This window comes from Triticum aestivum, chromosome 7B, assembly GCF_018294505.1.
Source record: "Triticum aestivum cultivar Chinese Spring chromosome 7B, IWGSC CS RefSeq v2.1, whole genome shotgun sequence".
NCBI classification, from domain to species: Eukaryota; Viridiplantae; Streptophyta; class Magnoliopsida; order Poales; family Poaceae; genus Triticum; species Triticum aestivum.
The window spans coordinates 564,117,074-564,131,127 of NC_057813.1; the positions used below are offsets into that span (position 1 = coordinate 564,117,074).

At 40.5% G+C, this 14,054-nt stretch overlaps 1 protein-coding gene across 15 annotated transcripts in view; it reads left to right on the forward strand.

Moving 5' to 3' along the window:
• The first annotated feature begins 1,286 nt into the window (after positions 1-1,286).
• Positions 1,287-14,054, forward strand: part of LOC123160370 (E3 ubiquitin-protein ligase UPL6) — a 32,583-nt gene continuing 19,815 nt past the window's right edge. For 10 of the 15 annotated variants that reach the window (XR_006480143.1, XR_006480144.1, XR_006480140.1 and 7 more), the window contains exons 1-20: positions 1,303-1,508; positions 1,589-1,671; positions 1,957-2,084; positions 2,289-2,403; positions 2,506-2,686; positions 4,168-4,350; positions 4,552-4,719; positions 5,643-5,712; positions 7,117-7,214; positions 7,309-7,595; positions 7,728-7,830; positions 8,001-8,138; positions 9,021-9,107; positions 9,183-9,269; positions 9,466-9,609; positions 9,880-10,005; positions 11,406-11,507; positions 12,036-12,103; positions 12,390-12,459; positions 12,556-12,675. Coding sequence is in view for 7 of the 15 variants with exons in the window: in XM_044578183.1 (XP_044434118.1) it covers positions 1,649-1,671; positions 1,957-2,084; positions 2,289-2,403; positions 2,506-2,686; positions 4,168-4,350; positions 4,552-4,719; positions 5,643-5,712; positions 7,117-7,214; positions 7,309-7,595; positions 7,728-7,830; positions 8,001-8,138; positions 9,021-9,107; positions 9,183-9,269; positions 9,466-9,609; positions 9,880-10,005; positions 11,406-11,507; positions 12,036-12,103; positions 12,390-12,459; positions 12,556-12,675 (2,298 nt within the window). In the remaining 8 variants the exon portion in view is untranslated. Of the gene's footprint in view, positions 1,509-1,588; positions 1,672-1,788; positions 1,886-1,956; positions 2,099-2,288; positions 2,404-2,505; positions 2,687-4,167; positions 4,351-4,551; positions 4,720-5,642; positions 5,713-7,116; positions 7,215-7,308; positions 7,596-7,727; positions 7,831-8,000; positions 8,139-9,020; positions 9,108-9,182; positions 9,270-9,465; positions 9,610-9,879; positions 10,006-11,405; positions 11,508-12,035; positions 12,104-12,389; positions 12,460-12,555; positions 12,676-14,054 lie in introns of all 15 variants that reach the window. The other 5 variants (XM_044578182.1, XM_044578185.1, XM_044578181.1 and 2 more) reach the window with 5 other exon arrangements.

Sequence of the window (14,054 nt, forward strand, 5' to 3'; positions counted from 1 at the left end):
AAGCGCGCGGACCCTACGGGTTCTAGAACTATGTAGACATGACCTAGAACTATTCTCGGTCAATAACCAATAGCGGAACCTGGATGCCCATATTGGTTCCTACATATTCTACGAAGATCTTTATCGGTCAAACCGCATAACAACATACGTTGTTCCCTTTGTCATCGGTATGTTACTTGCCCAAGATTTGATCGTCGGTATCCAATACCTAGTTCAATCTCGTTACCGGCAAGTCTCTTTACTCGTTACGTAATGCATCATTCCGTAACTAACTCATTAGCTACATTGCTTGCAAGGCTTATAGTGATGTGCATTACCGAGAGGGCCCAGAGATACCTCTCCGACAATTGGAGTGACAAAACCTAATCTCGAAATACGCCAACTCAACATGTACCTTTGGAGACACCTGTAGTACTCCTTTATAGTCACCCAGTTACGTTGTGACGTTTGGTAGCACCCAAAGTGTTCCTCCGGTAAACGGGAGTTGCATAATCTCATAGTTACAGGAACATGTATAAGTCATGAAGAAAGCAATAGCAATATACTAAATGATCAAGTGCTAGGCTAACGGAAATGGGTCATGTCAATCACATCATTCTCCTAATGATGTGATCCCGTTAATCAAATGACAACTCATGTCTATGTTTAGGAAATTTAACCATCTTTGATTAACGAGCTAGTCAAGTAGAGGCATACTAGTGACACTATGTTTGTTTATGTATTCACACATGTATTATGTTTCCGGTTAATACAATTCTAGCATGAATAATAAACATTTATCATGATATAAGGAAATAAATAATAATTTTATTATTGCCTCTAGGGCATATTTCCTTCAGAGACCAGTTCCAAGCCTCCCTGAGTTTCTGCATTAGCCTTTTAATTCTCTTGTCAGTAGACATTTGAGTAGCTGGAAAAGTGTATGAGGTTGTTGCAGAGTCATGATGGATTTTATGCCGGAGAGTGCTAAAAAACTCTCCCGCGGGCTGTAATGAGATTAGTTCTGTGGTTTCATTTTAAGTAATGGAACCGGGGCAGGAGCCCTTTTTCTCTAAAAAAAGTTTTTCTAAAAAAAAAAGAGTACCCACTAATGAGCAAATCAACGAGCGACACCTATTTAAAAAAATCCAGCGGCAGACAACTTTTTTTTTTTTGACAACTACTCCTGCTTGATTTTTTTTTGAGACGACTCCTGGTTGATAAACCAACGAGCGACACAGCGAACCAAAAAGGAGTCATCGCGTTAAACTGGGCTGGGCCGCTCTATTTTCCAATAAAGAGTAGCTCCTCGGCCTTCCCCTCCCTGTGCGCACACAACTCCACCGGCCTTCCCCTCCCCCTCCCCCATTCCTCCGGCGGGAATTGTCCCGCACTTTCGGACGAGCACCTCGGAGACCCCCGCCCCGAGCGCCTCCCTCCAGCCGCATTCCGATCTTTCGAAGGCTCTAGGGTTTCGCATAAGCAAACCTGGTCCTAGATCTCGCGCTCCGTCTGTCTCCGGATCCCAGGTGACATCTCGTTCTAAACCCTAGTAATCTTGTCTGTCCTGCCCCGTGAATTCGATGGATTTTCTTTGATTTTCTGGCAGTGATGTCCTCCTCCGGAGACCCTAGGAAGCTGGACAGCCAGGCGCTACTGGAGAAGCAGAATGCCTCCGCAAAACAAATCCAGGTAAATTAGTTGAGCGGGCTTACAAGTCTCTGGGTTTCGGTTCGTTGTTAGACCGCCCCCAATTTCGCTTGGTGAAAGTTGTTTCCTGAATGGTTTCCAAAAACTATTAAACTGCAGAGATACTTAAGAGGAAGTATGCTACGGCATTAAAACGCTCTGAATTTCGGGATAAATTTTGTTAGACTTTTGAGGGATTTCGTCAAAACGTGGACTGGTATGAATTGCCAAAGCATATTTTTTTTTCTTGTAGTGGAGCTCATAAAATCATGCTATTGCCACTATCAGGAAATTACATGGAGAGGCTGCTGATTTTTTTGGTCAATTATTCTTCTTCTTTGATGCAAAGCTAGACGATGATGTCGACATACTTTGTCAAGTATGTGGCATGCTTCTACAGTATGTTAAATGTGATGGTAAGCATCATGCGATAATATCCTGTTACCCTAAGCACTTTTAGATAGCTCTAGATATTACATAGTACTCCCTCTGTAAACTAATATAAGAGTGTTTAGATCACTACTTTAGTATTCTATAAACGCTCTTATATTAGTTTACGGAGGGAGTACAATATTTGTCACAACTTCTTATTTGCTATTTGTTCTCATTTTCTTTTGTAGCAGGAGGTCTTGTCAGTCTTTTTGCAACCGTGGATTACTCTGAAGTGGGACCTTCAGTGATCATCAGAGTGAGGAAATTTTTACACATGTGTATTGATGCTCTCTATGTCAAGAGGTGAGTCATTCAGTTACAGCCATAATGAATCTCATTAACAAGTACTTCTATACATGATAAATGAACAATATTGCCTTTGACTTGTTTATTGCATTTTGACAGGTTTCAGTTGGTTAACCAACCTGAGGCATCATCAGAGAGTGATCTCATGCCTTTTGTCCAATTACTTAGAACAGCGATATGCTTACTGAGTCACAAGCTTCCATGGAACTGTGAAGTAATTGGATATCTCCATCAGAAAAAGGTCTTCTGCTTATTTCGGGAGATCATCATGGTTGTCGTGGTATGTTTGTGTTTCTTATGGTTCTGCCTTTGTTTTTAATTACCAACGATAAGTCTGCTTTCAACTGGCTATGAATAATTGCTAGTTGTGCCCCCTTAATAATTGCTAGCCTGTGCCAAACTCATGTGAACATTGGGAAACAATGCATACAATACAATAAAATTCATTAATTTATAGAAGTCATGGATGGAAGTCTTATTGCTGGTATGAGGTTCCTGTCTCCCAGGTGTTATGCCTTCATTCTTTACAATACACAGCTTCTGTTCTAAGAATTACATAGCCATATGTTGAATTTCTGACCAAACACCCTATGTGTACAAGAGTTCATATGTGCATTGGTAGTGTTTATATATTCACATAACCATTTGGCAGCAGGGACTGTAGAACATGTTATTCTATGCTCTGCCCTCTTGCTGCACTGCTCTCATGCCTTAGCGTACAGATGTGGTCTCCAGGGCTTTACGCTCGATCATAAATACCATGTGATTACTAAATCCAGCCGCCCGCTGCTACTGCTAGACCATACGAAACAGATACAGTTCCAATAATAAATTCTGCAGTACCCATGCACTACGATCATGTATGCATGGAACGTCTTACAATCATGTTCATGTTCACAAGCCTTCACGATTTTAAAAGCAAGCTCTTATAATATGTTGCAAGCATATTTACGATCCTCTCTACAAGCTTCTATGACCCTGTACACAAGCTTTTACAATCTTAAGCAATGGCTACATTCTTGTTGAGTAATGTTATGTCTACTAGCATTTATGGTTTTATATCAGGCATTTACAATAGAACAGTGAACTCCAACTATGCACCAAAGGACATAATAGAGTATATGATCTGATAGAAGCTTTTACGATCAAAGAGTGAAACGTGTCCTGCACTATTCTGGCCGGAGTGCAGGACTCTCTAGCAGAATAGCATGGCCCTATGTAATGCAAACACACTTAGTTTTCTTGTGATCTAATCGGGTGTCATACATTTCGACTCCATGGTCTACCTCAATGTTTGGCCCAATAGGCTGGAGCTTAACAGCAGGATGTTCCTGGGGGGTGGGCAACTGGGCATGAACCTCCTGTCTATGGCAAATGACCTTAAGGCAGAGGCAGAGAGATGTTGGCAGGCTTTCAAACTGCTACAAGCAGTAGCTAGCGTGTGTTGTCTGTATTAACTGTTGTTTATTCTTTGATGTTGGCACTTGCTGCCTGATTATCTATTTGCTTCTCCTCTTCATGAAAAGATGTGCAAACACTTGTTTGCATGCTCTCTAAAAAACTCCATGATAACATATATTGACTTTGTTTTGATAGGCATTTGTTGGTAGGTAATGTGGGAGTTTATTATATACTGTCTGGTGCAGCCAATCCGTGCTGGTTTATTTCTGTCGTTCAGTTATTTGGAATTTATCACGACAGTTGTATTAAATATTTGATGATCTATTTTATGATTTTTTAATGGTTCTGATCGTTTTTCAGCAAAATGAACGGCAATTGAAGCATCGTGATTTTCTGTCTGCACTTTATGAAGTTCTTGCACTTGTTGCTTCACATGTTGGCAACCATCCATGTTCTTGTGTACTTTTGGATCCAAAATGGAGCTTTTCCTCGCAGATTCTTACCATTCCTTTTCTATGTCATCGGTTGCCAGAGTTTATGAAGGTGAGTGTTCTCCTTAATACCTTGTTTCATAATTTATTTCTCAAAACAGTTTGATGATACGTGAACATGGAAATTTCGGAGTGTTAAATATGAGCTATTATTATTTCTGCATTATAAACTTCCATTTATACGAGTTTTTTGAGTGGTTGTATCTTGTATTAGCCATGCAGTGATTCTACATTGGATTGTTTTTCATTTCAGGTTTTATCTGCTGATGAATTCAAAACAGAGTATATGTATCAGATAGCTTGCGCTGACGTTCTTCCAAACGACACATTGGCTAACCATCCTGGACAAGCATATGTACTTTCAAATGTACTTGACATTGCGACTTTGATTTTCTCTGAATCAGGCTTCGATTCTGACAGAGTAGGTGTTCTGCTTCTGCCTTTCAGGTTACTGCAACATTTCAGTTGTTTCTATTTGTAAAAAGTAAGGCAGAATTGCATATTAGGAAAAGGCAATTAGCTCCCTGTACTCTGAAAATCATGTTAGGCATATTTTTTTTTTTCAAATTTTGAGCTGAGGTGGAAAGGTTAAGTTGGTGCTAAGCCTATTTGATCTAATACCAGCTGCTTTGCACACAGCAAACACCCTGCCAATGGGCATTCTGGTGATCAATCATGAATTCATGATAATGATTATGGTACAATTTTACGTTACTAGTTTAATGAAAGGGTCAGTTGGTTCTAATTGATCCATACCAACTGCAAACACTGCAGTGATTATTGTACACAGCAAACACTCTGCTAGTTTATCGTCATTCTTTAGTGATCATCACAATAATGGTTATGGTATATCTGTACGTGAAGTTACAAATAGTATATGTTACAGTCATCTTTTCAACTGTTTATATGTCAATAAAATGTGTAGCAAGCTGTAACCCCTTTCATGTCACAACTTAGCCCGCAGAATTAATATTTTTATGAAAACTTTCATGGAAGATATATTTTGTTTCTTACATATCCTGCTCAATCAGGAATCTTTCCCGATCTGATCTGTTCATTCTCGTCAATTCTTTCTTGGGAATCACATTTTCTTCACTTATATTGTCTGAACAGAGAGGCAGAAACCAGTAATATATGTCAAGTGGTTCCCAACAATGTGTTTTCTTCTTGTGATTCATTAAAACATAGGAATGTTTTGTTATATGATCATATTTCCACTTATGTAATAGCTATTTTTTTTCATTTCCTTATGGATGCCCATTTAATCTTAATTGAAGATACTGAAGTCAGGTTTTATTACAGTGAGTCATGTATATTTTTTTGCTTATGCTCTTTCCAAACCAGGCAGCTGGAATCATTAATTTTTGTACCTCATTGCTTGATGCGTTCCCAAAAATTGCATCATCTATTCAAAGTAAGTCCCTTTCCACTAAATCAGAGCAGCCTTTTCATCTCTTGGAAATATGGCTTACTACTCCCTCTGTAAAGAAATATAAGACCATTTAGATCACTACTTTAGTGATCTAAACAACCTTATATTTCTTTACAGAGGAATTAGTATTTATGTACTCCCTCCGTTCTATATTACTTGTCGTGGTTTTAGTTCAAATTTGAACTAAAACCACGACAAGTATTATGGAACGGAGGGAGTAACATTTTATGTTCCATATCTATGAGAGTTCTTCGTGATAATGATTAGTGATAAATGCTTCATGTTAGCTCTACTCGTGGAAAAGCACATCTTTTTTTATTTGTCAAGTTCACAGCTTATTGTAATTGTATTATTTCCTTTTTCCATCAATCGGGCGTTTCTAAATAGTATAAAAGAATCATATTGTAAGATAAATTTCAAAACGACTGTTCTGAAACAACCCACCTGAGTCGAATAGTAGACTTTATACGGGATTTGGGTGCCTCACCTGTTCCAGTTATTGCAAAATGATCATATCATTAGGTTAAAATGTTTAGCTGAGTATAAGGTCTGATTATGCAGATAGATGACACCATTTAATCTATTGATAATTCAATATAAAAAAGAAAGTATGATTAGGTAGTTCTGATCTGTCCTTTTATTAGTTAATCCGTCTTTTTCTAGTTCTGGCCTTTGATAATGATTACTTCTTAATTTTCAGCCTAAACAGTGAAAAAGACCTACATGCTTATGTATTAAATCTCCATTTTAACTTTAGTTGCTATATGAGTGACCTATCTAATTTCAAATTATTAATGGTAAAATGTATGCAAGGTGTTGCGAATTTGGCAAGTATAGATATTCTTTCTAAAATACTCCCTCCGTCCTAAAATAAGTGTCTCAACTTCAGTACAACTTTGTACTAACTTTAGTACAGAGTTGAGACACTTATTTATTACGTATTGATATCCTGTGTGCAGTACTGAAGACTGCAACTGGGATATTTTGCTAATCTTCTTGGAAAATTACGGCACACAACATAATGACATACTAGTTGACCCTCATATGCATAGATTATTGCATCTGAACATCTAGAACTTAGGTATTTTGGTCTCTTCCTTTGTATATTTTAGCATAGTCTGTACTATGTAACTCGTTTAGTATTGTTATGTCATCTCATGCACGAGTACATCTCCTTGTTTCGATGTAATCACATGGCATACTTACAAAACAGTCTCATTCATTCAATTAGGCTTGGCTCTTAGTGGGGCATGGGAGGACCTCCCCCAGGAAAACAGTCCTGTTGCCCAAACGTAGCTTTAGCTGATCTCTCAGGACTTATAAGACCAAATGTCTGATGTAGCTACAGATTTGTTCCTGCCGGTTACGCTTATTAAATATGTACAGGTACACATGTTGATGGTGCAATGCCCATTGAAGCTGATGATTTCAACCACCTTGATGTTGATCTGCAAAGACACATATTGACATCGGTTGAATGTTTGGTATGCTTATTTCTGAATAAGTTAGTAGCTTTAAGATGATTGCGGTTCATATTTTATTTCTTCTGTTTGACTCTAGTACATATCATGCATATAGGTGAATGGTGTACTTAGTGGTATATCGAGCACAGGTTCTTCTGATACAGCTGGCCCTTCAAGTGCTAAACTGCAATTAGTAGGACCTATCAGTGCTTTTCTTCATGGCATGTTAAGCACAGGTTTTGTTGAGGGGATTATGACTGTGTTGGTGTACAATACTGAAATTGTTCCTGCACTTTGGAACTATATAAAGAGCTGCTGCAAGAATGATAAACGGAAGTCTTTTCCTGAGCGGGATACTCCTAGCTGGCTACTACCTTTGTCCATTTTCTGCTCCATGTATAGGTAAAGTAACCTTTTCATAGTGTTGCAAACTGTTGCTGATTTGTGCTCTTCTGTCTAAGTAATTGAGATGCAAAACCCCCGTTATAAGAGTCAAGATATACCTTATCAATGCTTTTTATTTCTTTGTACCAGCCATATCTTAGAGTTGGTGGATATTGCGGAGTTCAGAGATTGTAAGAAACCTCTCTCTCTTTCTCTTGAGGAGTTGAAGTCTCTTGTTTCCATTTTGAAGGAGGTAAGCAGTAAATATGACAAATTTATGTATTCTGTTCAGTTTCCAGAAAAAACTACTTTATCAATTCATAATTTCTTAAAAACATTAGAGCTGCTGCAAAGTCTATGCTGATGTGCTGTTTTGTCTGGTGTCACTTTGACATGGTTCTAAGTTCTAACTTCAATCTGCAGGCTTTGTGGGAACTTCTGTGGACCATTCCTGTACAAACCTCTACTTTACAGACATCACCCACCCCAGGTAGTAAGACATTGTTGACTGAGAGTCTTAAGCACAGTGCTAGGACTGGACTATGTGAACTATTTACAAAGGTAAGTACTTTATACCAATCATAGTAAGGTTTTGCAAGTGGATGGATGGATCGATTGCTTCGCCCGTGTGAGCCCATGTGCGCGTATTGTTGTTCATGCATAGGCCCCCATGAGTTCGTCTCCATCAAAATTGCTTCTGAAACTGGGTCTCGCTTGGGATTGTGTGTTCATTCGCGTGTGTGAGTTATCACTTGTGGGAGTTCTGTGTTGTCCCTGTACGTCTGATGTATATAGGAAGCCGTCCAGGGCCCTAAGCAGTGCGCATGCCGTGCTCGTAGTGGCGTTGGTCACTCAACCGTTTTTTATCTGGTTGATTCATTCACCACAGGCCACACAAGGATGTGCTGGCTTCTGTTGTTCCAGGGAAATACTTCCTGTATGTGCACATTGTGCCATGCAAGTGTATGTATGTATCTCAGCCCTCCAGCTTGAGTTGTTGGGCTAACTAATTAATTACCCGGCCATTAGTCTGTTAATGCATCGACTCAGCTAACAACACATATCTGTATGCACACCTGAGAGCACTCCTTGTTGCACTTGTATAGTTCTATTTTGAATATAATGGTACAAATTATTGTAAATAAGTGCCCCCCCACCCACCCCAAACACACACACACCGAGTTGAGTTAGAGCGCGCCGTGGACAGTGTTGGACTCGGTATTAATTATAAGCTACTCCCTCTGTAAAGAAATATAAGAGCGTTTAGATCACTAGATCACTACAGTAGTGATCTAAACACTTATATTTCTTTACGGAGGGAATATTTTGGTTTCATGCATAGATAATTAACTTCTTCGCCACACTGTTTTGTTAAAGTGGTTGCTATGGTTATCATTTCATGCATACATAAACTAAAAAACTGAAATCCATATCTAATTGCAGTTGGAGGACTGGAATATCAGAAATTCATTTGTTGATGCTAGTGAGTTTTGTTCTAAAGAAGATTTTAGCGACGAATTTGTGCTTCAGGTAATGCATCTCTTTGTTGATAATCAAAATGGTTTTCAAAACCTATTTGTTCAACATTATGTACGTATCTTTCAGGCATCTATTGCGGGGACTCGTGAATCAGAAATTATAAGACTTGCTCCGTTGTTGGTGCCGTTTGACATTAGACTCAAAATTTTCAGTGTATGTTATTACTGATTTGCTGTGTAAATATTACAGAATAAGAGTTGTATACTCCCTCCATCTGGAATTACCTGTCGCTCAAATGGATGTATCTAGCATTGAAATACGTCTAGATACATCCATTTGAGCGACAATTTATTCCGGATGGAGTACTTCTTAAGACAATATCTTATGAATTTCGTTGTTCTGTGATCAGCAATATTTGGTATTCGATCAGGCACACATGGCCGACTTTAGACAAGTTCCTGCGCCTCGTACCTTAGAAATCAGAAGAAACCAATTACTGGAAGATGCTATTCACAATATAAGCCTTTTATCTGTAGAAGATCTTAAAGGAACGGTATGGTGATGATCTTTTTTCTCTTGTTCCTTTTACCACCTCTTATGGTAGTTGGTGCTATTCCACTAAGAAGTTAAGAAAACAAATTTGGATTAACAGACAAATTTATCTTCTTCTATTTCTCAATTTGTGGATATAATATGAGTTTGAACTTTTGTGGCATGATAAATGCATCATATATAATCATTTTTTTCTTGTAATTTTTACACTATGAGTAGTGGTAGATGTATCATCGCCTGCCTGCATTTTATTTCAAGGACATTTTTGTAGATTCAAGTGGTTTTCTTTGATGAGCATGGCATGAGGGAAGCTGGAGTTGATGGTGGTGGTATTTTTCGTGATTTCATGAATACCACGACTAAGACTGCTTTCGATGCACGGGCTGGTTTGTTCATGGTATATACTCTTTTAATCTATTTCATTGTTTTAGTAGACATAACTAGAAGGGCTAGCATGCTTTGATCCGCTGCTAAATATTCGCAAGAATCCACTGCCCCATTTTTTGAGTATGTGCTATGCTGTCCTAGTCATTTGACGACATTAAAAACATATGTAAAAAGCAGCACAGTTATGAGTTACATCTTCCTCGGCTCTTATTCAGCAACTCTATGTGTCTTGCTAGCTGGTGGCCTCTATGCATCATTATGTGATGCATGCACAAAAGCATAGGTAATAGAGTGTGACCAGATGGGAGTTGGAGAAGAGCAGAGGACGCCCGGCCAACCCGTCAATGGATGGTTACCTTAATTTGATGCCGCGGAGGTATCTAAACAATCCAGAGAGGCCAGCGGGAGGCAGGGCAGATCGCAAGGTGGCATGGCCGTTGCTGTGCCAGAAGAGGCAATGAAGGCAGCGGTGACGTATAGTTAGAGGTAGCAGCAATCTGTGGGCGGGCATGGAGGAATAATAGAAGAACTTGCAAGGTATCAGCGAGTGAAGAAGGTGCCAGTGAGCAGGGAAAACGAAAGGGAAGCGGCGGGGGCACGGACTAGAGAGGTGGCAGCGACCTAGGGTTAGCCAGAGCGTCGGGGGTATGGGAGAGAGAGGTGGGTGAATGTGAGGAAGGTACCAGCCTAACAAATCACCTAGCTGGCAATGGCGGGTGATAGTTTACCTCCGGTTTTCCTTGCATGCAGAACAACCGTTTGATGCTTACCCTATGAGACTGGATTTTCTACTCTCGGGTGTACTACACCTGAGTTAGCAAAAACTTTCAAAAAAGTTTATCAAACGAGATCCAAAAAATCTGAAATTTTGCTACATCAAACTTTATCATATGTTTGAGGTTCTTGCCAAGTTTCATCGAAAAATAACATCCGAGGAGCTCTCACCGAAAAAAACAAAATCGCTGCTGAAAGTTTTGTGCACTGTTTGAGCAGTGATTTTGTTATTTTTTGGTGAGAGCTCCTCAGATGTTATTTTTAGATGAAATTTTGCAAGAACCTCACACATCTGATAATGTTTCATGTCCTAAAAGTTCAGATTTTTTGGACAATGTTTGATCACATTTTTTCAATCTTTTGCGGGTGTAGTACACCCGAGAGTTGCCACTACTTTCCGTTGCCCTATCTCTGCGCCAGGGAAGCTGCATGTCCCACTGACACTAATGGCCCAACCACGACAAGCAAGGGGATCAACCGTGAGCATCTTGTTTCTAGGGAGTTTAGCGGCTATAGGGATAATACTAATGCGTTCTTAGATAACATGCGTCTTATTAGTTTATAGTGATCAAGTAGGTAAAAAGCTGGTAGGAAAAAATACAGGGTGGTGCCTTACAATTTTTGTCCTATTTGTAGGAAACAGATGATCATTTATTATATCCAAACCCCGAGTCAATATCGACTGCTGGCGAACATCATCTTCAGAAGTTTCATTCTCTCGGAGTTCTACTCGGGAAGGTACTAGTCTTTGATCATATATCTTAGTTTAGTTAACTACTATCAGAAACTTGTATATATGACACTAAAATTGTCCTGTTTCTGCAAGTTATAATCATGTTATGCGGGTATTTTGATACGTAAAGTATGGGTGCGCCATACCTTGGATGTGGGTGCTGCTGTAATATGCCTCATATGCGACTGTAGGAAAGAAGTCAAGATATTACTGGCTCTTGGAATCACGAGATTTTATATTTTAGATGCAATAGCGTGTCATGTTACTTATCTAGAGGTTCAACAATCTTTTTACTTCGATGATTCTATCATCTATCTGTATAGGCTGAATGATGCATAGTTACCCGTTATGTGATTTCCCTGTGTCAATGGGCATGTCATAGTGTTTCTTTGGAACTGTTTGCTTTGCATGTGCTTTTCCAACTGAATTATCTGGGCACTACCTGTTGATATTTTTATCCATGTTGAATTTCACATTTTAATCTGCATGTCTCATTGGGTGCTGCAAACATCTACTTAAATTTTGTTTTCCAGGCCATATATGAGAGGGTACCTGTTGACCTGTCATTTGCAATATTCTTTTTAAGGAAGTTGAAAGAGAAGTAACTCTCTCCCTCCCTACCCCTTCATTTTCTGGGAAGTAATTTTTCTTGCACAATTAGCAACAGACTGTTGGCTTAATTTTTTCCAATCACACAAGTTGTTTTGGTATGTAACTTGCGAATAAATAAATTGAATGTGTTCCAATGCTCATCAATTGACAAATCTGTGAGTATGTTCTGCTGTTCATAAACCATTATGTCACATGATATTATTCTTTCATTGTGCTATTTGTATTTTACTTTTGATGAAGTTATTATTTACATTTGTTTTTCCACAATGCACCAGGCCTACATTCTTTAATGATCTTTTCTCACTGGATCCAGTATATTATGACAATCTATGTGGTATGAAGAAGGTATTGTCTCTTTATAGCTTGATGAAATACCATAAGTATAGATCCAATCCACCCTTACGATTTTTCTTGCCATCTGATCTTTCTTTCCAATCTCAGAATCCGGGGCTTTGGTTGGATTTTCCAAACCTGCTTCCTGGTGTTGGAGAGATTGATGTTAACAATGATAATGTTATTACATATATGCATCTTCGTGCCAACGAGAAGTTAAATTTTCAGGTAATAAATTTTTTTGAGTTCCTTGTCATGAAATGTTCTGATTGTTAGACCTTTCAGCCTGAGCATTGATAGTTGTGGATGACACTAGGAGAGTTGGGACAATTTTCGTTGGTTTATTTCTCACACAATGCCATGCCAACCTGAGGGGTTGGGGATACATATTTATAGGCTGCTAGCCAGCCAAGGCATATGCTAAGATGCTGCTAAGATGCCAGTCTAAGATGCTAGTCTAAGATGCTAGTCTAAGATGCTAACTGACAGTCCTTGATGGTCAAGAACAGAACTCTATCCTAACAGCCAGTCCTTGATGGTCCAGGACTTTATCCTCCTAACTGCCACAAGGACCATGTGCTGCAGCCCCACAAGGACCCTAGTACACAGACTTATCCATCATTCTCCCCCTAAGTCTTGTGCGTCGTCTTGTGGGAGAGTTGAATCATCCCAATCCTGGAGCAAAGTTCGAGGAACTTGACCCTCCCAAGGGGCTTGGTGAGCAGGTCTGCGAGCTGATCCTTGGTGTTGATGTAGCTCGCCTCGATGCTCCCTTCTTCCACACAGCTGCGGATGAAGTGATACCTCAGTCGGATGTGCTTGCTCCGTTCGTGGAACACGGGGTTCTTTGCCAGGGCCAGGGCGGACTTGCTGTCCACCAGGAGCTGCACCGTTCTAGTGTCTTGAACGAGAAGATCACCAAGCAGTCGAGCAAGCCAGAGCGCCTGAGTACAGGCGGTGGAGGCCGCTATGTACTCAGCCTCACAGCTGGACAGGGCCACCACCTGCTGCTTGACTGATTGCCAGCTCACGAGACACTTGCCGAGGAAGAGGAGGATCCCGCTCGTGCTCTTGCTGGTGTCGATGTCGCCGGCGTGGTCGCTGTCGCTGTACCCGACGAAGTGTGCCGCCCCAGGGCACCTAGGGTAATGGAGGCCGTGGTCGAGGGTCCCTGCTATGTAGCGGACGATCCTCTTCACTGCCTGCTGGTGTTCCGACGTTGGTCGCTCCATGAACCGACTGACATAGCCGACGGAGAATGCCAAGTCCGGCCGTGTGTGAGTGAGGTAGCGAAGGCTCCCCACAAGGCGTCGGTACTGCGTAGCATCCACTTCCTCCGTCGTGCTGTCGCGACTTAGTTTCAGCCTCTCCTCCATCGGAGTGAGAGCTGGATGGCAGTCGGTGAGCCCAGCTAGCTCAACGATGCGCTTGGCGTAGGCGGACTGTCGAAGCGCGATCCCGGAGTGGTCCTGGTGCACCTCAATCCCTAGATAGAAGGAGAGGAGCCCCAGGTCACTCATCTGGAACGTGGCCTTCATGTCTTCCTTGAACGCCGCCACCTCTGCATCTTTGGTGCCGGTGATCACCAGGTCGTCAACGTAGACGCC